This window comes from Chamaea fasciata, unplaced genomic scaffold (genome assembly GCF_029207755.1).
Source record: "Chamaea fasciata isolate MVZ Bird 193981 ecotype frontalis unplaced genomic scaffold, bChaFas1.0.hap1 SCAF_13, whole genome shotgun sequence".
Taxonomy (NCBI): Eukaryota; Metazoa; Chordata; class Aves; order Passeriformes; family Sylviidae; genus Chamaea; species Chamaea fasciata.
In genome coordinates, this window is record NW_027094098.1 from 7,341,391 (window position 1) to 7,367,440 (window position 26,050).

A 26,050-nucleotide genomic window follows, 5' to 3' on the forward strand; every position below is an offset into this window, starting at 1 on the left:
TAAAGGTTTGTCTACACTTCTTTAATGACTGTGGTATACCAGTGCATTTTTTGAATGAAATGTTATTAAATTGACACTATGGAATATAAACTATTTATGTTATGGACTGAGATGATACCAGTACCTAGCTGATACTAGTTACACATAAATTAGAGACATCTTCTATCCTTTTTTGTGATTTGTAACAGTTTGGTTTTGAGAAGAGCAATTTCAAGAAGCATTTCTGGTTTTATGTGTTGCAGTCGGTTCATCACAGAAAAATAGAAAGGAAACAATGAAATATAATTTTTTTTAAGACTTTAAGCTAAAAAGAGAGAAGGGCATAACTTAAATTCTCTAGGAATTTTATTTATGTTTATAACTACAAGGTTGGTCAGCATTTATGGATAAAGATTAGTAATCCTCCACAGTTCAGGGCTTCAGAAACTGTTTCAAGTTTGATTATGCTTATTAATTTATTTAATCTACAGAATGGGATTCTAATGAAGGAAAATCATTGAGAAATAATCTGTACCCTTAAAAAGTACATGAAAAGAGAACAGATCTCAGAAGCTAAAATAATTAGCCGACCCTCTGGATGTTTCTGTGATGTCTTTTCTTGAAATTGTTATTTGCAACTTTTATTTTCACATTTTTTTCCCATTTCTGTTCCTTTACCCCTTACTTTTTGTTGGATTTTCTTGTGCCTCATCCATTCTGTTTCACCTTTCCTTTGCTCTATCTATAACAACCTAACTTGAAAGAGAATTTATCTGGAAATATCAGTTCACTGAAATTATAATATCATTTGTCAAGAAAATTACCGTGTTAAGTAATATGAGATATAGGTTAGTGATTTATTTAAAAAAACCATCAGAATACTGTGAGGTAACAAACATTTATTTTTCATCTCTTGACTACTTCTGTGTTATTTATGATTCATTACCATTGAACATACAAAACATTGACCTTATGTTTAGGTGACCGTTTTGAGGTTTTTTTGTGGTTCTGTTATCTGTTCATCTCTTGCTTCATGCCCTGTTTTAATCCGTGCTGCATTGTGATATTCTGGGACAGGCAGTTCATCTTTCTCATGTTTATGTGTATTGGGAAAGTTCTAAGGATTAGTTCTTTAAGTGGGGAACCTCAGTTGAGCTGTACCTTAGAACATTATAATTGCTTTATCTAAAGATTGTGTGCTGCCCTTGACCTTCCAGTTCATGTGCACACAGACACTGTTAAAGATTTAGTGATAAATTTTTCTAAAAACACCCTTGAATGGTATGAGTGTACCAACTCTCACTCTGTGTTTGTAATTCATTCTATGTAAGTGCATGCAGATAACTCCAAATTCCCTTCAGGATAATCACAGCTTGGGAAGCATTTATATGTACAGCAAGGATTTGAGAGTATGGCTACTCAAATGAAAATATATTGGCATTTCTATTAGGAGTGTCATTATAAACTATTAAGCTAAAATTGCTAACCCTGCTGATGTTGAGACTGATTGCTAAGTAACTGCTCAGTCATTAAAATATTTTAAAAGGGATTTTTTGCCTCCATTTAAAAAAGTTGCAGTATTACATGTGGTGTTTATGTTTTTGCCTGCAGAGTGTTAAGGAATTTTTTCCATTGTGCTTCATCTCTTTGGGGACCTCTTTAAAAAAAACCCCAACCAACCAACCCCCCCTTCCCCCCCCAATACTACAAAACCCCATGAAACATTTGCATTCAATTTCTTCATTCTGATATAATTTGTGTAGATCCAGGAATATGTCATTTTGTGGAGTTGGGCTTATTATTGGCTTTCCTTTTCTGTTGCTCTCCTGGATTTCTCATGGTTTATTTTATAATGGTGTTGAGATACTTAAAGCAAACTGTGGTTAAGGAGTGATACATAGAAAATGCAGCATATGCTTGTATTTTTTTCCATTTCATGTACCAAAAGTTTAATTTTTTTATTTAGTTTTGTCAGGGCAAAACACAAAATGTGCTTACATATTTGCTTCTATAGCTTCAAGGAAAAATTTCTGTCAGTAGACACTTCACTTCTTTGTCGTTGTGTTTCTTGTAGAAAATCTTGCTGAAATGTACATTAAAAAAAAAAAAGTAACAACTGAAATCTTAAGGAATAATTCAATAAAATATCAGGCAATACTTTTCATTTCTGAGCTGTCCTTGTTACCAGATGTTTCTACTATTGCCCATCTTACGCTTCTCTCGCTATTCCTTACATATGGGGATAAATCTTAGTTTAAATTTATTTCACTGAGGCAAAAATGTAATTGAAACACATAGGGATCAATACAAACTATATAAGAAGCCGTGAATTATTTTTCTAGCCCGCTAGGTACTAATATCTAATATCGCTGGTATCTCATGAAATACTATAATAATTTTTCTTTTGATGATTAAGTAAGTATTTCAGCACAGGAAGAAAAATATGGTTTTCCTTTCCTTGTATTCTTTTCTGTATGAAGAATTTTTTCGATCCTTTCACTTTTTTACTCTCAAACTCATCAGTCATGAACTTTTGTATGAGGTGAGCACAGAGTAGTAATACACCTATGGCTTTATAATCAAGGAAAACACATCTGCAGTAATGCATTGAATTAGAGTAGTTATTTTACATAAAAAGCCTTCTTCATGCTTGAAAAATGAGGGCTGTATTTGTAAAATCTTTTCAGCAGGTTGCTAGCATGCTGACTAAAGATGAGCTTCTGAGAATATTCAAATGTGTATGGATTTGTTTCAGTTGCTATAAGGCTTTACCCCTCAGAGGAGAAGATTTGTGTTACTTCCCTTTTTAGATCCTAAAGACGAATAATTGTGGCTCAAGTGAACATTCATTAATGTTTCATATTGCATGGTCTGTTCTTGGTACTATTCAAATAGTACAGGAGTAGTTGGGAACAACGACACGGAAGTTCAGAGTTTCATTTGAAATGTTTTTTCCGTGGATCCCCCTCCTGCAGTGGGTTGGGATGTGTTGTTCTTTTTGGGTTCTTTTACCCCTGTACATAGGAAGGCGAGTTCGGACATTCTGCCAGTTCAGTTCTGGTTTCATTTGCCCAGTGTTGGAACCAGTTCTGTTCAGTTCCAGTTTGGGTCAGATGAGTTTGCTGTGACCAGCTGGGTTTTCACGGGACAAGATGTTTGAAGCTGGAACCAGTGAAATGTCAGGGAGGTACTCCCGGCACAGGGCTCTGGGAAGGCAGCCTTTTGCTTCTCTGTATCAGCCGAGGTATCAGGAGTATTTCCAGGATTTAATTGTATGTTTGAGATTGTAATTCTGCACTAAAGAAAAGCCTGGAGAGCCTCCTCATGGGGTGTGCAGGGAGGGGGAAGAAGCCCAGCAGAGGCCCTGGGGTTTTTAGGTGGTGCTGGCCGTGGGTGAGTGGGGATGGGATGGAGCAGCGAGGGGAGGCTGGGACTCGCTGCTGCTCTGCAGACCCCTGCGAGCACAAACCCTCCCTGCAGCCACCATGGCTCTGCTTAAACTATCAGCATTCTGCTCAACCATTTGTTCTGCATTGGCAACTAGAAATATTTTTCTTGGTTCAGCTTCCATTATAGCTCAAACTGTATAGCAATCAATATGAATTCTGATTTCATTTTGATTTATATCCAAAGACTTGATAAATGTGCAAACGGTTATGAAAAGGGAGAAAAAATGTGTGCATGGCTGCCCACTCTGCGTATTGTTAATGAGAGTCTGGACCTTCCTTTGTGATGTAAAATATCTGAAAATGTGTGTACCAGTGTCTGATAGAGCAAAGAAAGTAAAAGACACAGAGTATTTTGTTTGATTTTGGCTTGTACATATCTGAATGTTCAGGCAGATTAAATTAAAACTAGAAGGAGTCTCTTCCATGGTTAAAATACTCTGAAGTATAGAGAAGCCTGAGTAAAACCTTAGGAAGGGTGTAATGTCATTTCCCAACAGAATATCTGCAGCAAACCCCTCTATGAATTAAATGGTTCAGGTAGCTGTGTTTTGGTGCAACCATGGTTTTTTCTTGTCAAATGGTAACGGTGAGGAACAATAACTCCAGTACAAGGAGTTATGGATATTATTAAGAGGGCAAAAATACTACTGAATTGCTGCCATTCTGTAAATGTTATTTTTGTAATTGCAGAAAGATCTTTTGATAATGTACCACATTAAGGTAGTATTTCAGTCTGCTCAGTAAACAAACCTAGTCTCTATTTTTCTTATCACTTATAGTTGATGTGTAATTTAGAAATTCATTTTTTGTCAGTTTCTTGAAATCAAGTGCATTATTTGGGAATACCTCTTATTTTAATGTTAAGGAAGATTTGAAAAGGGCTCCTATTTGCAAAATAAAATCCATCTTAAATCAAATATATATTTTTGTTCTCTCAAAATTAAATTCAGAATGGGAGCTACAGGAAGCTGAACACTGGTGAAAAAATAGATTTATTTATTTATTCATTTATTTATTTATTAATGGGTGAGCTGTTTTTAGAGTTTTGTACCACCAACAGTGAGTACTGAGGGTTTAAAAAACTTGGTCCTTTATTTCTTTTTTTAAAATCTGGATCATATATTTTTATTCAAAGAAGCATGAGAGCAGATAAATTGCACAATGCTCAAACAATTTCTGTTTCTACACCAGGTTATAAAGTTGTTATCCATTATTTCAAAAACATATTTTTTCTTTTTTTTCAGCGTCTTGTTGAAGCTGCAGAAGATGCTTATCTGAAACATGAATTTGATGCTGACTTACAGGTAGTAAATAATTTCTTTCTTGAATGTTTATCATCAGAGTATATATAATGGTTTATACGATAGCTTGCTTGAAGAGCTGCTGTAGAATGCCAAGCATTGCAAGTAATAGAAGGATGCTGATTACAGAAAATGGAATTGTGAGAAATGACCCTCACTTTTAAAATTTTCAAGTTATTAAACCTTAACAAAATACAACAAAGGACTGAATAAGGAAAAAGAGCAGCACTCAGGGACGCCGCCACGTGCTCATCTACAAAATGGCTGCTCTGCCTTTTATGCCCCTGGGGGCTGCATCAGCCAACCCTGAACCCTCCCAGAGTCTGTCAGTCAACTCTTCTTTGCCATCCATTGGTGGAGGCTGCTTTCTTGCAACTCGATTGGAGCTCAGGTGTTGCCATGCCGCGCCCCTTAGCCTTCCCCATTCCCAGCTGCCCCATGTAAAGGGCTCATGTACTTCCCTCCTTCCCTCCACGTGTCTGGGACAACCTGGGCTGCCTGCTGGCAGCAATACAGGAGGGAAAAGGGGACCATGGGGAGAACAGAGGACATCCAAACAACAAACCACAATAACAAAATATACATCAATAAAGCTTCTCTTAACATACACACAATATTCATCCCTTAATTGCGAGAGCCAATCATCCCGTTACTCATCTATAACAGAATTAAAGAAGGCTGGCTCAGTATTTTGACAGGTTATGTACTTAGTTCTTGTGTGTTGGGGCACCAAGCAGGTGGCTCTTACTCTTTCAGAGATTTCATTTAAATTTCCTTGAACATCTGTGTAGGTCATGTTTTTGAACACATCAATTGGCCTCGTGTTGCGTCTGCAGTGTGCTGGTAAGGAACTGGTTTGCAGAGTCGAATTTGCAGATGGGGTGAGACCCACAGGGATGGGATTAGCATGACCTTGATTTGTGGAAGTGGTTTGTGTTTGGATCTGTGTCTAGAGCAAACGCTGGTTTTTCCTAGGAGCCTTAGAGGTGCACCACTGTTGTGTGTTGCTTTTAGCCATAACACAGGAGGGACCAACACCATGGCAGATCACAGCTAAAAATGTTTAAAACAAAAGCCTTTGCCTAAAAAAGACACATTTTAAAAAAATTGATTTTAGTAATCAAGTAATTTAACCTGACACTGAAAGTTTAACAGAAAATCTTACTCAATGCTTAGATGAGTAAATACCTCCTTACCTTTAATTGAATTCCTATATCTATGGTTTCTTTAATGCAATGTTAGGTGGAGTTTTGTCTACTTTGCCTCTACCTAGTTTTAATTTTAAAACCTTATGTGAATATTTGCCATAAGGCTATTTAAATTTTGGGCTTAAAGAATTAAAGGAAACAGAGACTTTTTTCCATAGACATTTTCCCATACGTTTATCTAAGAAATAAACAGATCTGTTAAGCTCTGTTTTCAGATTTTGCCATGATTACTTCCAGTAATCAAAACCCACTTTTTTTTAATAAAAGCATGATACAAATTACTGATTTATGTGCAGAAGGGAAGAAAAAATAGAGTCAACTTATCAGAACCAAGCATTAAAAAATTGAGTTTAGAAGACTGTGATTCTAAAGATCTGTCAGCCCAGGTTGGAGTAAGGATAAAACAAGCCCACTGAAAATGATAATTCACATTATTGTTGTATATTCGAGGAGTGCTGGGTTCTGTATTCAAATACTTTTGAGTTCTGTTATACTCCAGCCTTGCAGAGGTATGCTGCGCTTCATTTTGTTGAACTTTCAGCCTTGGAGAAATAGGAACTATGGTCTGAATAAATCAGAAACACACTTTATAGAAGATGTTTTAGAGGGCCGCAGTAAATGCTTCTTCACTGCAGGACAGTTCTCACTTTGACAAAGTCCTTCATTTGCCGAGGCTGTGGCGATATTAACACTTTCAGGAAGCCAGTTAAAAGCCATTTGTGTCAGCAGCATTAACAGGACAATCAAATCTTTGTGTGGAGCTCTGTTGTTTATTACTGTCACGGTCCATTAAAGCTAATCAATTGTTAATCTTGGTTTCAGCGACCCCTTTGCAACCCTTGCTGGGTGATTGTTGTTCTTTATCAAAAATCTCATAATACCATCTGCTCAATAGAAAGTAATGGCCAGGATGATTTGATAGTGTACATTCAAGTGGAAGGGGACAGAAGGCTTATATAATATGTAGTGTATACAATTCTGCAATCAAAGAGGAATTTTTTGGCATTTGTGTTGCTTTGGCTGACGTGTGGAAGACAGGATTAAATGCTTTGAATTAGTGATATGTGATATAGCACCAGCCTGTGCTCTTTGTGCTCATATATTCTGGAAATTCAGAAAGCGCATAAAGAAAGGGGTTTTTTTTTTGTTTTGGATAAAGATAATAAAGAGGGTAACATCTTCTGCTAGGAAATTTTCTATTAAAAAAAAATCAAATAATTTATAATTATTGTTAACTGAAATTTGGCCCCCTGATCTTTTATTACCTCTGTGCTTGGGAGTGTGTTTCCTAAGATGTGAACTGCTTTGTTACGGTTCACAGAAACACTGTGGTGAATTTGGTCTTCTGTGTCTTGAGGACAGTATAGACAATATTGTTTTAGTACATAAAAATGATAAAAGAGAGAAATAAAATAATATTAATATTTTTATTGACTTTAGAAACGCACCAACTTAAAGAAAATAATAACTGTAAGACTTCACCTTTTAGACTGCTGGTATTCTCTTCAGCAATGCTGAAACTGTATTACTCGGTTAGACAAAACCTGATCCCTTCTGGGCATTTTTCTTAGCAACATTATTAGTTTTGTCCTCAGTTATTCCATAGGTATTCTAATCAATACACTGTAATTCCGTGTAATGGTCTAAGCACTCAACTATCTATCCCTGGACTGAATTTGTTGGCACCACCAACCTTGTAGTTATAAACGTAAATAAAATTCCCAGAGAATTGAGAGTAATAAATCAAAATGGGTGATGTGATGTTTAACTCATCAGCATTATACATTGCATGTTTGAGTAATGGCCAAACTATGAATCAGTGAAAGCAGACCTTAAAGATTTACCTTGCAATATTTGGAGTTTGGAAGATTTTTTTTTTAATTTTTTATTTTTTTTTTCCTGTTAGGGATGTGAGGTTATAAGAAAATAACCATCTAAATGCTACTTATATTTGAATCTCGGTCTAGGGTTTTCTTACCTCATGAGTATGGGTGCAAGTCATTCAGTGTTATTAAATATTATTTTCAGGTTTATAAGTGGAATTTCTTTAGTCATGCCTAATGTATTTGGGGATGTAAAAGAAGTTACCATTTGTATTACTATAGCAAGTGGCTCTGTCACAATATCTTCACAGGTGTAAAGAATTGCTTCTCTTTATATGGGAATGTCTCTGTTCTCACCTTTCTTTAAAATGAAGCCATTCCCCTAGTTTGGTGACTTTAACATAATGGAAAAACGCCTAGCACAGAGGTCAACTGCCTTCTTATATACACAGCAGGACTACAAGAGTATTGGCTGTTGCAGGTTTTGAAGTGATTCTACAATCATCCTTTAGTTTTCTCGGCTTAGCCATTTGCCAGAGAAAAAAAATTGGAAAAAGATAATAAAGAGGGTAACATCTCTGCTAGGAGATCATCTATTAATTTTTTTTTTTTTCAAAAAATTTATAATCATTGGTAACTGAAATTTGGCCTGTTCTTCTACTACCTCTATGCATGGGGATGTGTTTCCTAAGATGTGAGCTGCTTTGTTATGGTTCACAGAAACACTGGTGGATTTGATGTTCAGACCCCTGAAAGAGGCTCTGAAGTGGAAAACACTTCTCTGGAGCTGCCACGTACCTAAGAATTTGTTACACATGCAGCTGATACAACCACATAAGTTTGTAGGCTTTCTCCTCCCACCGCACTTCATCAAACCACTGGAAAGTCAACTTTTAAATAGCAAAAATGCACCAAGGTTTCAGCAGCTGCTGCCCTCCTGCTGCGGGTGGTGAAGCAGCTCAGCCTGCAGCCACGGGGCTGGTGTGGCTGCTGAGCCCTGGGCTCACTGTGCCCCAGTGTCACTGTCACTGCTCTGTGCACACAAACCTGTGCTGGCACCATCTGCACAGAGGGAAGGCGGGATCCCCCTCGCAGGGTTGGACTCTTTCCGGGTTTCCATAATCTCAGGAGGTGGATGCTCAGCGGTGGGGCTGGTGCTGGAGTTCTCAGTGCGGCGGTAAAAATAACTTGTGCTTTGTTTCTTACAGACAGACAAAATCCCCATTAATTTTAGAAAAAAGATTTATAATAACTTAGCTCGTATCCAGTTTTTGTACTTCTGACCCCAGTGACAGGAGGAAGTAACATAAAATTTTGTCATGACTACTTTTCATTTACTGACTGATTTCACTACAAATACACATCTGCAGGGTAGTTCTTTTCTTTTCTGTGTGTTAATTAAGTTCGTTAGTTCATTTGCTTTACATTCCTGCTAGGTTTTCTCTGCATGTGTGTGATGTGATGATAAAAAAGCAAGGTTATTTCTTTCTGCTAGAATGAAAGCTGGTGCACAGTTGATGCACTGGAATGACCAGATTTTTATTTTTCAGGTTGTTGTAGGTTTACTTCCTGCATAAGATAGGAGAGGGTCAAGTGCCAATGTTTTAAGATGGTTGACCTTATTTCAGTTTTATATGCGAAGACTAGAAGAGGATTATTCAAATAGTTTTTAGGAAAAGATTAGTTTCTTTTAAGAATACTCTTAATTTAGTGGGATAAAAAGGAATACTGGTGTAAGGCTGTTTTTCATTATTCATTTTTCTAAGATCTATAACACATGGCTGAGCCTTAAGGAAAAGGTTTGCAAAACTATACCAGAGTTAGGTACCTGTCTGCCAGATTTTTCTGTCTGTTAACTCCAAATTGCATTTCGTGTCCTTGAAAAATCACATCCTTACTCTCAGACTGTGTGTGTTGGCTACATAAAAAATCTTGTGAAATCAGCAGATGGACAGTTAAGGAGTTTCCAGTGCTTTACACATGTGAACAGTGCACTTTTTTCAAATACGTATTTTGAAAATCTATAAAAATTAAGACTTCAGCTGTTTAGGAGAAAGCACAAACAGTAAAAGAGGACTGAGGAGCACAATTAGTCCAGTTCATGTGGTTTACAGCTTCTGAGTCTAATCCGCCAACTGTAACATTACTCAGTAGTTTATTGTTTAAGGGGAGCTGCCTGACTTTTTCTAATTTTGCAATTTAGCTGTAAGATATGGAGCTTAAATATAGATATAACATCATAATCTAAATTGATGCTACTTAAAAAACCCCAAAATCTGACCTAAATGTTTATTTAGTATATTGATACCAGGCAAAAATTAAAAAAGATGGATTACTAAATGCTTAGGGATTTAATAAAAATTTAAACAAATAGATGATAATTACACTGACATCAGGTACTGAAAAATCTGAGGACAAAAGGTAATTGAGAAGAGCTATTCCAGATAATCTTATAACACATGCATTACTTTTATGTTAGTATTTCAGAAAAGTGTGTTTGCGTATTTATTGTCTCACTAATACTGCATGAGGCACATGATAACAAGATTTACAGTCTATTAATATTTTTCTGGCTGTTAGAATAATGTCCACTAGTCTGAAGTCGGCCCTTGAAGGGTTCTGAACATCTGCAATGGGAAAGGGAAGCCTGTTGGACTTCAAGCACTTGTAACCAGCGATTGAAATGACTTTTTGAAAAGTGCATTTAAAACAGCAGTACAACATCTGAAGTTTGACAGACTTCATGGATTATTTATCCGAGCTGCTTATTTTCTAAATCAGAATTCAGTTTGTCTAAACTGTTAAGCCTGGAAACAGCCTAAATTCCTTTTTAGGTGTTCTCTGAAATATTTTGCAGGCCCAAATGCTCTCAGCTCTGTTTGTGTGGGATGTGGACACTGCAGCTGGAGCTTCCAATAAGGCAAGAGGAGGAAGAGATCCCTAGCTCACACAAACCTTAGCTGTAAACTTCTGCACAACTCCTGCAGAAGTAGTTGCAGAGCACTACAGTTTATTAATCTGTAAAATCTGCCTCTGGAGCTTTTTCCAGAGGTGCCTCACCCAGGATCTGCTCTCAAGGGGTTGGTCTTATTTCACTCTGACACTGGGGGTCTCTGTGGCTTTGTTCATCCAGCTGGAGGCATAGTTTGGGTACAGCTAGGATGTAAAATGCTGCCAGGACCTGCAGAGGTGTGGTTCTTATTCCGAATAGCTTGAACTTTTCCATACCGATCAAAAGATAAGGGAGATCAAGGAAAAGGAGTAAGCATAGAATTCTGAATGTCCGTAAAAACTGACTGAAACACCAAAGGCTCAAACTCTTAAGAATTACAGTGCAGTTTTAAAGCTAAAAGGAAGGAAAAAGTGCACAGAAATGTGAATGTCTAGTGAGCTAATGAACTACAAGGCCCAGCAGGCCACATTTAAATTGTAAAAGCATCTGTTAGGGTTTTGATTTGGTGTTGCTTTTTCCTTTGATATTTTTTTTTTCATAAAATACTCAATTTTTTTTTTTTTCTGAAAGAGATAAAAGGTTCCTCTTTGCAGTTCTTAGTTTTGTATTATTCTTATTGATTTCTGTGAGCTCAAATTAAGGACTTCCCAACTGCTCTAACACTGCAACAAATTGATTTTCAGATTTTTAGCCCTTTCAATGGAGAGCATTTTAGCTTGTCTACTCTTTCCTGTTTATTTTTTGAGGTTGGCAAGAGGAAAACTGAATTGGCTATGAAACTATCAAGACATCAGTGAATTCAGATATAGCTGGTTAAAAAATGCAGCAGAATTCATGCACAAAGTAATCTTCAGAGGAAGACTTCCACTTGGCCTTCTCTCTGCATGCTTGGCAGGGATTAAGTATCAGAAAGGGAGGACAGAGAAAGAGAGACCTTGCACCTTTTTGGTTATTTTAATTTCAAAGATTTCATGTTTTCTGACTCTGTGGAGAGTGGAGAGAAAAAGAGGAACAAGGTTCTGTGAAGTCAGACTAGCAATATTTTAGCTCATCTTCTAATGACAAATGACTTCATTAATTTTTTTGCACTTTGGAGTTTTGTAGTTTGGAGATGTTTGAGCACTGAGGGAATATTTTTAATGTTTCAAGAAGATTATGATCAGTGGATAATTTTTTATTACTTTTCCTCCTTCCACACATTTATCTTGCTAAAGAACTATGTTCTCTTACTACAAACAAATCAAATGTTAATAACTAGAATGATTTTATTTTTGTTTGTCCATAACTTCTGTTGACAAGGAGTGACTTTGAGCACAGAAGAGCAAAATTTATCTTGATGTCTCAGAAGCAGAGATGCAGGAGAGATGATTTTCCAGCAATTTTGTAATTTTGGTGCAGTTCTGCCTTAGATAAGGGTCCCATCCAAAAGGAACAGTAATTCTCTGCCTGTCTGGTTCAATAGCTGTCCTGTCTACATGGTGTTAGCAGAGGAACCGGCAGCTCTGGTCTGTATTTGTTACTGCAAATGATGTTCTCTGCTTCTGAGGAAGTTTGGCACAGGTTTCTGGAGGTTGGTGGCTCTCACTTCAGCTACAGGACTTGTCCTCTTGGTACCCTTAAGCCAGAAGTAGTTTCCAGACATTTCTGGATTTGTTCTTGCCAGCCTCTCCTGGAACTGCAGTCTCTATCTGAAGCGTGTGAGGTGTGTACTGAAGAACACTCTATAAATTAAGTTCTACCCATCAAATATGGACACAGTGCTTTTGTCTCACGATACCTGCTGTAAATTACCTTACAGAAATCTGAAACCTGGAGTTGTCAAAGATCTGTATGACTGGGCTGATAATGCTGTTTTCCTGAGATTTTACCTTTTATATTTATTTGGTCCTTTATTATGTTTGCTTGCTACCAGCAAGGAGAACGAAATAGCTTTATAATCCCGTGAGTGTTTTCAACATTTCAGGTTCTCTGATTAAACATTGAGACATCCCAAAGGTTTTCCTGAGCAAGAGAAACCTCTGCTTCAGAGCAACTCATAATCACTTAGGTGGGGCTCTCAGGATATGAGCAACCTGTTCAAGTTGCTTCTCTAGTGAATATTAAATTATTTGTATTATGTGAAACAATTCAGCAGAAGAGTTAGTGAGACACTCAGCTCAGAAAACCCTGATGGATGGGGCAGTCGTTTTGGATCTCAGAGGCTCTAGTCTGTGTGTCTCTCCTACTTGATTTAGAGGATAGCTTTGAACAGCAGCATAAATCTTTTCCTCTCTGGCACAATTCTGCAAAAAAGAAATGTGTTTTCCAAAACTGAGAAGATTAACAGGTCACATCTAACAGCACCAACAAGATGGAACAACAAGTCTTTACATACAGATAGTACCTATACAGTTTTTCCTTTCCCATTCTCAAGTCACTAAGTATCTCCAGGTTGCTTTTTTAATGCTCTCTGTATGCATCTTGTAAGTATTAGAGCCATGTTTAAAAGAACTAAAAGCTTAGGTTCTTGCATGTCCATACAAACTCATGGGTTTTATAAGTAAAACTGAAATTCTGTTTCGAATGGTGATAAAACAATTACTTGTTTGCAACATGGAATTCTTTCATTTATTGTTTTTCCGAGGCAATTCTTTAACTGAATTCCAGTAGAACAGACAAAGGAACAAACAAGTATTGTTTAGATAAGGGGATAATGTTGTACCAGAAGAAACCAGTCCCATGAATATGTTCATTTTCAAGCAGGTAATAGGGAGAAAAAGAAAAAGAAGAGAGACGGTGTGAAATGAACATTTAGCAGAAAATCGGTAACAGTACTTAATCCTTAAAATTACAGTGAAATTTCTCATATCAAACTGGGAGTGAGGGTAAACTTGCAAGAACTTTACCTGAGACTCCAAAACAATTTATTCTCAAAATGCTCAGCATTCCTTCCAAGTTTGCCCAAACCAGAATAGATTCAGCCAAGGTTTTTGCCTTTCCACCCAGTCAGAACAGCGTGTGTACCATTCGTGCCACAGTTTACAACTGAGCAGTTGGAGGCTGTCCTGCATTTCAAAGCAGACTGTGCTTTGGGAAGTGGTGATCCCACCCTGCCCCAGGTCCTGCCCTGGGCAGGGATGTACCAGTTGGCAGAACAGCTTAAACGGGGCAGATTTTGTTTTGTGAAAAGAAGGATGTGGAGGATGCAGAAGAAAGCAGAAACAGTGCAAAAAAAGGTTACGTGTCAGAAGACTGTAGAGTGCAGGGAAGAAGGATGGAGAACGAGAAATACCTAAATAATGTGTGAAGGTAAAACTGTTAAGTGTTAATATCTTAGTGTTTCAAGAGTACTGACAGTAATCTTTTTGCAAGTCTCTCTGAAAGCCATTACCTTTGCTTAAAGGGAGGCTAAAATCGAGAAACCATTTTCGACTACTTTTAAAAAACATTTGGAGAGAGCAAAAGAGTAGGTCACATTCAAATAAAATTTTAAAACAGGTTTCAGAGAAGTCAGGCAAAACAAGTATGCACTGAGAGTGAGGAAGAAACACTGCATGGATGAGGAAAAAAGATCAAAATGTTATTGAAAAACATGCACTCCTTGAGATTGCCATAAACCTTCGAGAACCTGGCTTATCATTGTCAGAGCAGACAGAGATGATGTGTTTAATAACGTGTCTCTCGTAGATGTTTATGGGCCTATCAATTTCCAATTCTAACCAAGTAAGAAAGCAGCTAAAGAGCCAGGGAAATGACATACAAGGTGAAGTTAGAGTTGCCAGTGCTTAATGTTTGGCATATTGGTGATAGCAAACAGGAATTTGACATTGAAATTCGCTTCATAGTAGGCAGTGCTTTGACTTCCTTTGTTCAAATTTGTGGCATTGAAAGTACTGGGCATCCCTCTCTCACAGGAAAAGAAAAAAAAAAGCTTCTCATCTGAAAACGCTTTTTAATTAGCTTTTAGCTTTGTGCAGCAGACAAGGTCAGCAGAACTCTGAGCCCTGTGCCTTTGCCCTGCCCTCAGCACTGAGCAGGGTTCACACTGGAGTCAGACTTACTCCTGCATTCCCCGTCCTGTCAAGATCTTGGAGAATGTGTTAGGAAAATGACTCTCCCTGGTTTAAGTGATGCCAAAGGCAAGTGACAGATCGGAGGAGTTTGATCCTATCAAGATTCATTTTGAAAAATTCTCCTCTGACTTAGCTTTCCTTTATCCATGGGTATTCAGTACATATCTGACAGCACAAGGAGGAGGTGATGTACAGGGATTGTTGTTTTCTGATTTGTTAAGTCTTCTACAAAGGCACACTGAGTCTCGCATCAAAGCTGCGTGTTTCAGATATGTGTTCTGCCAGGATCATGTGTTTTCTGAGTTCCCTGGAAAGTGTTTTTAAAAAAATCTATTTGAAACCTCTATTTAATTCTGTATGTACTTGTACTTATGTCTGAAACTAAATGCAGGTACAGAATGTTGAAAGTGCAAGATGCTGAGGTGCTTGGGGGAACAGGCAGTGCTGGAGTTAATGCTTTTATTTATAAGGCTCATTGGTGAATGATACTGAGATCTCCTCCAGGAAAAAAAGATCCTTAATTCACTCTTACAAAATTCAATGCCCTATTGTTCTCACTTTTCTGAAGTCACTGTTTATAACATTGCTCTCCTCTCCCCTCTGAGGAATAATATAATTTGTTGGAGCAGTTCATTCATAGTCTATGTGATATCTATCTTTTGGGACAGAGATACCTTTTGCATGATGTACACACTGTTAACTTCAAACTCTTCCTGTTTGCTTTATGTGCAAGGGTTTGTAATCAGGAATATTTATGCATCCTGGTACCCAGTTGTGCTGTGCTTGCTGTTTTCTGCTCTTCATAGAAAATTAAACTTTTTTTCTTTTTGGCTCACACCTACCTGAAAAGCAAAAGATTTGAGAATATTACCCAATGGATTTATGATTACTAGGCAGATAGCCAGTAATAAGCAGTGATATCTGATACTACAGCCCAGACATTCTCTGCTTTTTTCCACCTTTTTCCTATTATCTCTAGGTTTAATAAACTATAAATGGGAGACATAAATGGCAGACCATCTTTTCTCTTTTTGTGCTTTTTTTTTTTTCCTTTGGAGGTGCTTGGTGATGAGATTAAGTTAAGAGTCATATATTCTTCCAACTTAGTATTTAGGAATAGGCAAATTATTGAAAAGGGTGGAAGTGATCTAGGCTTATTCATTTTTGTGGGAGAGCAGCTTTTTTTGCTACACAACAACCATTTTAAATGGAAATAACAGTATTATAGATAGAGATTTAATGAATATATATGAGAAAGGCACGATAGGAGTCACTAAGCAGTTCAGGGCTTTAGATGAGGTCACGTTTCTGACTTGTGTAGTATGCAAGTGAGTAAATCTTAGATGATCATAGTCGAAATATTTCCAGGGTATTGTACATTGTACTGCTTATTGTGGGAAAAAAAAAATTATTTTCTTGCCTCTGGCTTATAAGAAAGATATTGAGTGAAAACCAGCTGCATTTGTACCTTAATGTTTCCACTGCATGTATTGTGTCTTTGTTTCTGGATCTCACGTAATTGCTGACTGTGAAATTAAAATACCAAGCTCATTATTTCAATCCTGAAATATAACTTGCTGTAGACTTACGCTTTTGTCTCTAATTGTAGTGTCCATGTGTTGAGCTTCATTAACTTGAAACAGAAGGAGCCCCCACTTTTCTGTTAAAGTTAATTAAACCTGGTAATGGTTATTGTCTGAAAATTTTCTGGGTTCAAGTAGGTTATTTTGCCTTTGTTTCTATTTTCATGCATCTTTTCATCAGTTGTGGTTTGTCAATTCACAATGTACAGGATTTGCCTGGACTCAGTGAACTATGGGTTTTTTTAATCATAAAAATACACTTGCATGTTTAATTAATGCATAGTGGGAAACTTCTCCTTGTGAAATAGTCACTGGTGACTTTTAAACTCAGATTAAAAAAAGATAAATGGAAAAACAAAAGCCACTATATTTCCATGAATAATAGGTGACAGCACACAGCACGTAGTAGATCGATGTCAAAGGCCACAGTTAATGATTTTCAGGTCTTTCTAATATGAGAACTGAAAATTACAAAATTTGACAAATTTATGACATGTAAAACCTTCAGACTTCGAAATACAGCCTTCTGATCTGTATTCCACATAGACCTGTGGCCATGACTGAGAAAAAGTATTAAATATGCACATTTAAAGGCATATATAGTTTAGTATTTATGCTTTAATAATTTTGTTCAAAGTTCTGCAGTTCAACCTTAAGTATAATGCCTGATGTGCACATCTTTATCACCGGTTTTGTGGGTTATGCTGTGGGAGATATCCTCCTTAAAAAATCCCCCCAAAAACCCCTTAGTGAAAGACCATGTCTAAGATCAGGCCGTGGGTTTTGCTCAACAAAGCTCAGTGATTAAGTGCATGAAATAAAAGATTAGAAGATGTACTTGCCTATGGGAAAAGTGAGGGAAAAAAAGCAATGGTCTCCTCCTTGAAAAATCATGCAGGCCAGGTTTAGATAAGTGTTTTGTTTGTGATTCATTGAAAAAGAAAAAGACAGCAATTAAATAACAGTAATTTTATTCAATATTGCTTCTCATGCATTTTAGATTTCAAATTTAAACCATCAGCTGTCCAGCTAAAGCTTTAGGACTATTCAATTGAGATGTAAAAGAAAAAAAAGATTTTAAATCTTATTGTGTGTCTAGTTAGCTTTTTGAAACAATGAGCATGTGTTCAGAAAAATATTGCTGTGCATCCAAAAAGTGCCAATCAGAGATATTAATGAAAGGTTCGGTGGATATTCTGTGCTGTGTGAAGTACCTGCTGACAAATTCAGCTCAGGAGCTTTCAGCATCATTTGCAGAATTTTGCATCAAAGAAGAGATGAGTAGAGGGGGATGTGCTGTGTTGGAATGGACCATGGAGGTTTCGGGTGTAAGGATGGCAAAAGCCCAGCTGGTTGACGGTGAAGTGAGGAGATTTGGTACAATTTTTATGGCTTGGGAAAGCTTATGTTGGATTTGTGATTATTTTTCTTTTTTTGATGGGGTGTATAGAATTGTTGTGAGGTAAAATGGTCTGGACAGAGGCCATCTGGGTTTATGAAAAGCCGTGAGAGGTTTTGGAGCCTGTGGGGTCTTTCCAAACCTTTCTGCCCAGCCCAGTGGCCTTGATACCCTTGCACAGTTCTGGAGTGCTTTCCCTGGTCTTCTCTCCTTTCAGTCACACTCCCCTACTGCCCAGGAGGCCTGACTCACTTCCCCCCTCTCCTGCTTCAAATCCTGCTCCCATGGCAGCGTCAGGGAGCCCTGGGGGACACGGGCTGGGATCCTGCTGTGGGAAAGTGCTGCCCTGACTCATCCTCACCGCCTTGCCACTGGAGCACAGTCTGCTGCCCTGGGCTGTCTGGCCTGTGTTCCACACAGCCCTGGCTGCTGCCTGATCATGTCTTACACAGGACCTGTCACAGAAAGCCCAGCAGCACTTCAGATCCCTGTGCCTTTCCCCATCACAAGTGTCGCTTCTTCTAATGCATTCAATGCTGGGAAAACAGTTGCTTCCTGCGAACACTTGGGAAATTAATAGTCCCACTAAGTATAGCAATGTTGGTGACACAGATTGATGACGGGGTAGAGATGTTCAAAGTTAAGTGCAAACCTCTCAGTAAAGGGGCAAATCCTATGTTGCCTTTTGAAAATTTCCCTCATTTTCACTGAAATTCCCATACAGGTAAATATCTATTGTGGTAGCTCTCTAAAACTCAAATGATTATTTTTCTTCTAGGAAGACCTAAATTTACGGGCTTTAACTACATGTTAAATGTCAATAATATGAAAAGGCATAATAAGAAGGTGAAATGCCAGATGGTATTGTTATGAGAAATTATTCAATATCCATATCCTCTCCCCTTCTCTACTCTGTTTCATCCCTTAGAATAGCAATTTTCTGCAGATTTTATGGCATCTACATTCATTGGGATCTATTACCCAATAGAATGAGAAATCTCTTAGAGATTAATTGAAATTTAGAGAATAAGAATGTGTAGCATGTACTATAAAACCACTTGAATCCCAAAATACTTTTTTCATTTTTGATCTGAGTTCTGCACTGAACTCCTTAAAATAGCAGTCCTAAGAGTATCCACAATTAACCCCATAGATAAATGAAATTATTCTTTTTTTCTTTTAATTTAATTCCTCGGTAAATACCCTACTCTGTATTTTCTCCAAATAATTTCCAGTCCTTGACCTTTCTACATTCAGGCAGCACCAGTGTTCCTCTTGAGGAGGGGATGCTGGGCTTGTGGAGAAACAGAACAGTGCAGACTCTCACCTCATCTTCCTGTTTTCCCTCTGTGTGAGAGGACAAAACTGAGAGGTAGGATTGTTGTCAGGGCCAGTTTGGGTGGATCCAGTTTTATTTTATCTGGGTGACTCGCCTGTGTCACCTGTGTAAACCAGGGGAGCCCCTGGTGTGCCAGGATAAATCAAGAGAGAGACAGGAGGAGATACGAAGGATATGGAGGAGATACAAAGCTGCTTCATTTGCTGCCTTGCCCTTACTCTTCAGACTGTAGCTCAGCTCTTCTTTTGACTGATTAAGCATTTCTGCAGTGACAAATCCTCCTCACAGCCGATGATGTGCCTGACGGTTTCATCAGCTCTTTGCCATGGTTGCCTGGCTCCCCGGGAGCGCTCAGCCGTGTGCAGGCACCTCTGCTCCGGGCTCCAGAGAAGCCCTGACATTCACTGGTGAATGAGGGGAGCGTTGCCTTCAGCCCCTGTGTGAGGGGACTCCAGAAGGACAGTCGAAAATCTGTGTTTTCTGATTTGGACTTTACAGTGCCATAAAGCGTGACATCATTGTACATACACACAAACATATAATGATGAATACAGCAAATGCACTCTTGCACGTTGGCTGGAAAATATATGCTCCAGGTCCAGATTTAATAGGAACTCTCATATTCCATTCTTGGAATATAAAGCCAGCATTTTTGTCTATTTTGACTTTTTCATTAATAAAATGAGGTCAGGAAATCTGTTAAAGTTTATCTTTAAAAATGTTTTCAACCTAGTCACCTTGTTTTAAAAATCATTTCCGTTTGTTATCTGCACATTTAAGTAGATTGTGTTTCCTTGTGATTGAGTCCCTGAAGGAATGCACTAACAGATTCCTGTAATTGATTATACTTTAATGATACATAATGGCAAGTTCTGTTTTCCATTATTGTTACCCTACACCCTGAACTGTAACTGCTGCGATACCAGAATGTGTATTGATATACAATTGATTTAGTAACATTTTACCAGTTGAAATGTCCTGCATTAACTAAAACCACATCTCCACTACTTCAGGAAAAGCAGCCATTCACACATCCAGGGCAGGTACTGCACAGATCTGCAGATGGTCTGTTCCCCCAGCTCATTGCAGTTTTGGCAAAGGACAGCACTGCTGGGAGCGCTGCAATCGCTGTCTCTGGGTATGGGAGCTGGCTGTCCTTATATTTGCGATGTTTCACTAATGACATTCTTTTCTTTTTGATTGTCCTTTTCCAACAAGTGATCCACCACTTCTCCCTCCCACTCCCTGCAAACCCTCGATGGCGAATAAAGTGGTTGATGATCTGAAGGTGTTGCTTATCTTCCTGATTGGGATAACCTAATTATTTATGGATGTCCCCTGATGGTATAAGTCTTCTCCCTTGTATTTAGGTGGAAAACTGGAGAGCAGGGATTGCTTTGCATGCTTACACGTGATGGTGTGTGCATGTGAAAGGGCAGTGAGCACACCCGAGTCCTGATCCGTGGCTCACGCTCCTGCCCTTTGCTAGTTCTGTTGCCCTTTAGCTGGGACTGTAACCCCTGGACACTCGGCCTGTCCTAACAGAAAGGTCACAGGGAAGTTCTGGTGAGTGATCCAGCACACAGAGATGGCCTGTGTGGGAAAATCAAGTTTTGAAAAGCTGATTTAAATGTTGCATTTTGCAGGTGCTGCAAAAAGCTGTTGTCTTCTCAATAATCATAGAATATGGAAACTTAATAGCTAGAACGTTATAATGATGTAAAATTGGTGATGTACGTTCAAAACGCTGGATAGAATCACACAGTGTAGTCAGATAACATACTGACTGAGGCTTTGCTTTTCCTAGATTTTAATTTTCTTTACCAAGAAGAGGATGGTACTTAAAGCTTGCAATTCTGGCAAGTTGTGATAACAAATCTCAGTTACTGTATTGCAAGTCAGCAATTATATTATCAAAATCCTTTATTTTCCAAGAATTTAAATCTAAGCTTTCTCACAGCATTCACCATATTAAGCTGGTGACTGTTCTTGACCAAAATTCAGGGAAAAAAAAAAAGCTGGAAAAACTGCTGCTTGGACTTGGTGAATGTCAATGTCTGGCAGAATGGAAATACTTTCTAAAAACCTGAAATAATTTTGGTTTTCAATTTTAAAAATGAAATTTTAGCTTTAAATTTCACTTTAAATTCTGAAAACTAAAAAAAGAAAGTTACGTCTGAAGTAAAGAGACACTGGTAAGTTGAACTCAAACGCACTGACTTGCCACCACACACAGATTTTTTGGTTTATTCTCTGCAGCATACATTTTGTATTGTTTTAAATTACATCACTGTATATATATGTATTCGCATTCAACACTTGGATTCTGTTTAATATAGGTTAAATATTAGTTTAATGGCTTTGTGTCTGACACTGATTACAATTCAAATCCTCCTTGCATGCTGTTCTGCTGATAGTAATAGCAGCAATTGTAATGTTCAGTCATTTGCCATCCAAGTCATAAACAGTAATATCAATTAATATATACTTATGCTTGTGTGGTTACTCTGTGCAGGGATAAATAGAGAAATTATTTTTACTATCAGATAACCATTTCAAAGAGATGAGAATGGCAAATGCAAGGCAGATGAAGTTACTTAAATGGCCTTTTCAGTGGTGATATTTGAATGTTTGTAGCGTCTCACAGCAGTTTTGGAATATAATACACAATTTAATTTCCTGTATCTTTGTGTTGTAGAGGAACAGTTTTTGGACTGTGAAGGAAAATTTATGCTCTAGTGCAATTTATTCTCAGCTCAACCCCACATTGCAAAAGAAACCTCTACACATTTCTTTAATTTAAGAAACATGAGTTCCTAATTAGTTATACATAGACAATGGTGGATTTTTCCAACTGCAAAATGATTAATAATATGTAATTAAAGTGGAACCTGGATCAAAAACTCATCAAGTTTCCCTAATGCCATAATACTGTACCCTTTTCCTAGGCAAGTGATCCTTCCCCAGGGGATCTGAATGACTCTCTGGAAATGCATTCCTGCAAATGCACTGTCTGCTCTCATAAGGAACATCCAAAATTTTCAGTTGGGGAACTTTTTTTTTTTTGATATTTTCATGTTAAAAATATGTAACTAATGAGTATTAAGTAAATAATGGAAGGAACGGCCAAATGTGTGTACAAGGTATGAACATGCTCTAGTAATATGCTTTATGGTGGGAAGTCAGGTGTAAGTAAACAAGCACACATGAAGAACCAACCAGTAGTAGTCCTATAGTTTTACTTAGCATTTTCCTAAAGACTGTACAGTTTATTCCTGCCAGATTAAAACAAAAATCCCACCTACTTGCTTCTGAGCAAAGTTCCTAACAAAGCACTGATAAGCCGAGAATAAAATCTCTTTACTTTATTCCTTTACTTGTCAAGCTCCCCACTCCCCCGTTCCCCAGTTTTGCCACCAAGGACTCAGCAGATACTCAATTACAGCCCCGAGGGCTGGAACGAACACCACAGAAAAGCAGCTCTGGGCCGTATCCCGGCTGTTCAATGGGAAGAAGCTTCGTAACGCTGGGAGCCACTAGATGCCACTCTTGTCTCGTCCCAGTACAAATCCGGGAGTATTTATGGTTGTTTAAAAAACCCAACTGTGCCCTCCCAGCCCCAAAGTCCCTTTAAAGATGTTCCTTTGGTATTTCAGATATTTTGCCTTTTATTTTTTTTAATTAAACTTACAATATGACCCTATTGTTTATAGTTTTCCTTCCCTCCACTGTAATGCTACACTTGTTTATAAATATTTCAAAGCCTTCCCTAGACAACATTTTTGTTGCTGGACTCTTGCATAGCTGTGTTCTGCTCTATCTCATTTTTCTCTTTGAGTGGGATTTGCAAAATTCTGACATAAGTATTCATCTGTGTTTGATTGATTTCACAGTCACTTATGGTGTAAGAACCTCTAAATTTATTTTTTTAAAAAATTCTTCAAAGAACTTCACCTTTGCATTTTTTTTTTTTCAATACCAGATATACTGGGAAGCTCTTGAACCTGTTGAATATTCAGATTTTGCCATTGATGACCTTTTTGCTACATTTGTCGTGGCATTTCCAAGCAAGTTGCCTGACTGTAGATTCCCCAATTTTCAGGATATTCTTAGCCAGATAGTTGAGGAAGAATAAGTGTAAAAAAATTCAGGTTACTTAAGACAATAGAGGGAAATCTTAAAAGTAAAGTTATCCGTACAACCTTCAACATAACAAAGTTGTAAAGTTCTATCTGCACAATAGTAAACCTAAATTTCTTTTGTTGGCAAGACTGAAGCTGTCCTCTTGTTTGTGTGAAATGGACATAGATCTTGCAATTTTAATACTGCTTTCCCTACAGAATCAAACATATAAGATGACTTCTATGTACTGTAAGCTACCTGTGTGGCAGCCAGAGCTGATGAAGTCACTTGCTTAAAAGATAGTAAATATTTTGTAAGTAACCTGCAAAAGCTTGTGAATAACGTAGCTGAATAATGATGAAATATTATGGGCTCATAAAGACCTCCTGCACGTTCAATTGAGTTAGATGTATCTATTTTCTTGCACACGTGGAATGCTGTGAATTAATACAAAAAATGCAGAGGGATAGATCCATGGAGAAAGCTTTTTGTACCCTGCTTAGTTTCTTCGAGGTGAGGGTTGTTGGTGGAGTTCTGTGGAGAGAAATGTGATTTTGGAACATCAAAATGTGAGAATAGAGGGAAGACATGTTAGTGAATAAAAATATGTCAGTAAAAAGGACACTGGATTATTTACATATAGTAGAGCTACCTTTATTGAGAATTTATGGACTGTATGCCAATAAAAACTATAATTCTGTTCTTTTTCAGAAAAACTCCAAAACTATTAGTGGTTTATGGAATTAACAACCACACTACATGCAGACCAAAGTCCAGAACTGAGGTTGCCTGTGGAACCTTAACTTTATTGCTTCCATATCTCTGAATAATAACTCTGCAACTTGAAAGTTCCCTTTTTGTCATTTGCAATGGAATGATTTAATTTATTTAAGTTGCTGTGATGAACACTTAATGCCTTACACATGTAGGGAAGGGTATAGTCTGTGACTCAGCGCCTCAGTCTAACTACAGCATGTCTGCCCTGCTGCACTGAGGAAGCTTTTTGTGGTCATTAGCAAAGGCTGACCTCTCTGTTTGTATACAATGTCTTGACCACGCAATTGTTGAAGGGCAAGTTTAGGGATGTGGTTAAATTGGTCTGTAATTTTATTAACTCGCTTGGGACCATGGCAGTTATTTATTACAGGTCACTCTGTAGTTCTGTTCTCCTCTACTATCAGATCTTTCCTTTGTAATCTCTTCCCAATAAACTCCCCATTACTTCCCTTTCCTATGAATATTTAAGTGGTGATGGTGGAAAGAGAGTCTGTATCAGCTTTTCCGAAGCACGTCCTCATGTGGTGCATCTGGAGAGTATAAACCCCTCACAGAGCTATTTGGGCTCGCAGAAATGGGAGGAAGTGTTGAGTTTCCTTCTCCCCAAGGGACAATGGCTGGCAGTTCTCTTTGTCAAGAGTAATTCCATGCCCTTGCTTGGAGAGCTCCATGTCAAGGGTTTGCAGATGCCAGTTTTGCTCAAGAGCCAGGATCAGCAGCTCCTGGGATGGGCACACACCCTCTGAGCCACAGCAGCTCCCTCACACCACATCCATCTCAGCCGAGAAGGGTCCATCTCCCATGGGAGCCTTGCTCCCCACAGTGTCCATCCTCACCTCTCCAAGCAGCTGGAGCACAAGGACAGCACACCTCTTACATCTGCTGTTGGCACTAAAATAAAGAAGTGTGAGTAGCCAGTACAGTTTTCCTCTCTGTGCTGATCTTCAGGTGATGTCTCCTTACCCTGATGTGGGCAAGTTGTGCCAGTCTCAGGAAATGTCTTGTCTGGCAGTAAATGACCTTGGCTTGTTCCACCTTTGGGGCAGCCGGTGAGGAGAAGGGGCAGCTCTGGTATGGGGCTTCCAATCCTGTAGTTGCGTTCCAGCTCCTGCAATGCTTCTTGCAGTCTGGAGAAGTGCAGGCACGGGCTGGGCCCGGAAGCAGAACGAGCTGCCTGCAGTGCAGGGCTGCCTTGGTGGGATTGCACCTGGATCTGCAGCAGGGGCAAGGCCAGCTCTGGGTGTTCCTCGTGGGAAACCTTGGGCACAGCTTGTAGGGAGCCCCAGAGTGGGAGAAGACTGTGCCATACAGGGATGAAAGGATGTCTGTTGTCATTGTGGGGGCTCTGTGGATATTTCCCCCCCTAGTTAACTGGGGCTTTTTCCCTCTCTTCCAATATTAAGTCAGGATGTTTTCCTCCGATGTAGAAGGGCAGACATTTTGAAGGAAATTAGTTTTAATCTAATAAAGTCTGTTCCAGGACAGAATTTGCAGTAAGCATAACCTTTTATAAATAAAGCCAAAAAAGTAAAAAAACCCACTGAATTTAAGAGAAGAGAGAGTACATGATATGTTTTTTTGAGTAAATACTGGGACAAGGAGGTTTATTCCCCCCTTAGTGTAGATATATAACTTGGAGGCCAGTAAGTGCCAGATAAATATGGATTAGAATATTAAGTGTGGTTAAGAGAGATATTTTATTTTTAGGTTTTACACCCCTTCATATGTTGAACCTCGTTAAGAAATAGTACTACAGAATGACAACAATATGATAATCGATGAGCTTATGGATATAATCAGTGATCTATATATTTTTCAGCTCACAAAAAGAAACAAGAACCTTGACATCAAGAACCTTGATAGAAAGTGATTAGGGAGAATTTATAATAAAGTCAACATAATGATAGTTATTATCAGAGTAGGAAGTTATGATTAGAATGAGGAATGCGTTATGAGAAGTTTTAGTGTTATGTCATTTAGAATATAATTTGTTTATTCATGTTTTTTTTTCTGTTTTCAATATATGGCATGCTTCTTTTTAGTGAATCACAGTAAGAAATGGGTA

General features: G+C 38.2%; 1 protein-coding gene across 2 annotated transcripts in view; it reads left to right on the plus strand.

Annotated features, from left to right (window-relative positions):
* Positions 1 to 26,050, plus strand: part of CACNA2D3 (calcium voltage-gated channel auxiliary subunit alpha2delta 3) — a 394,699-nt gene that overhangs the window by 117,878 nt on the left and 250,771 nt on the right. For both annotated transcript variants that reach the window (XM_066195341.1, XM_066195342.1), the window contains exon 4: positions 4,673 to 4,732. In XM_066195341.1, coding sequence (XP_066051438.1) covers positions 4,673 to 4,732 — 60 coding nt within the window. The remainder of the gene's footprint in view (positions 1 to 4,672; positions 4,733 to 26,050) is intronic.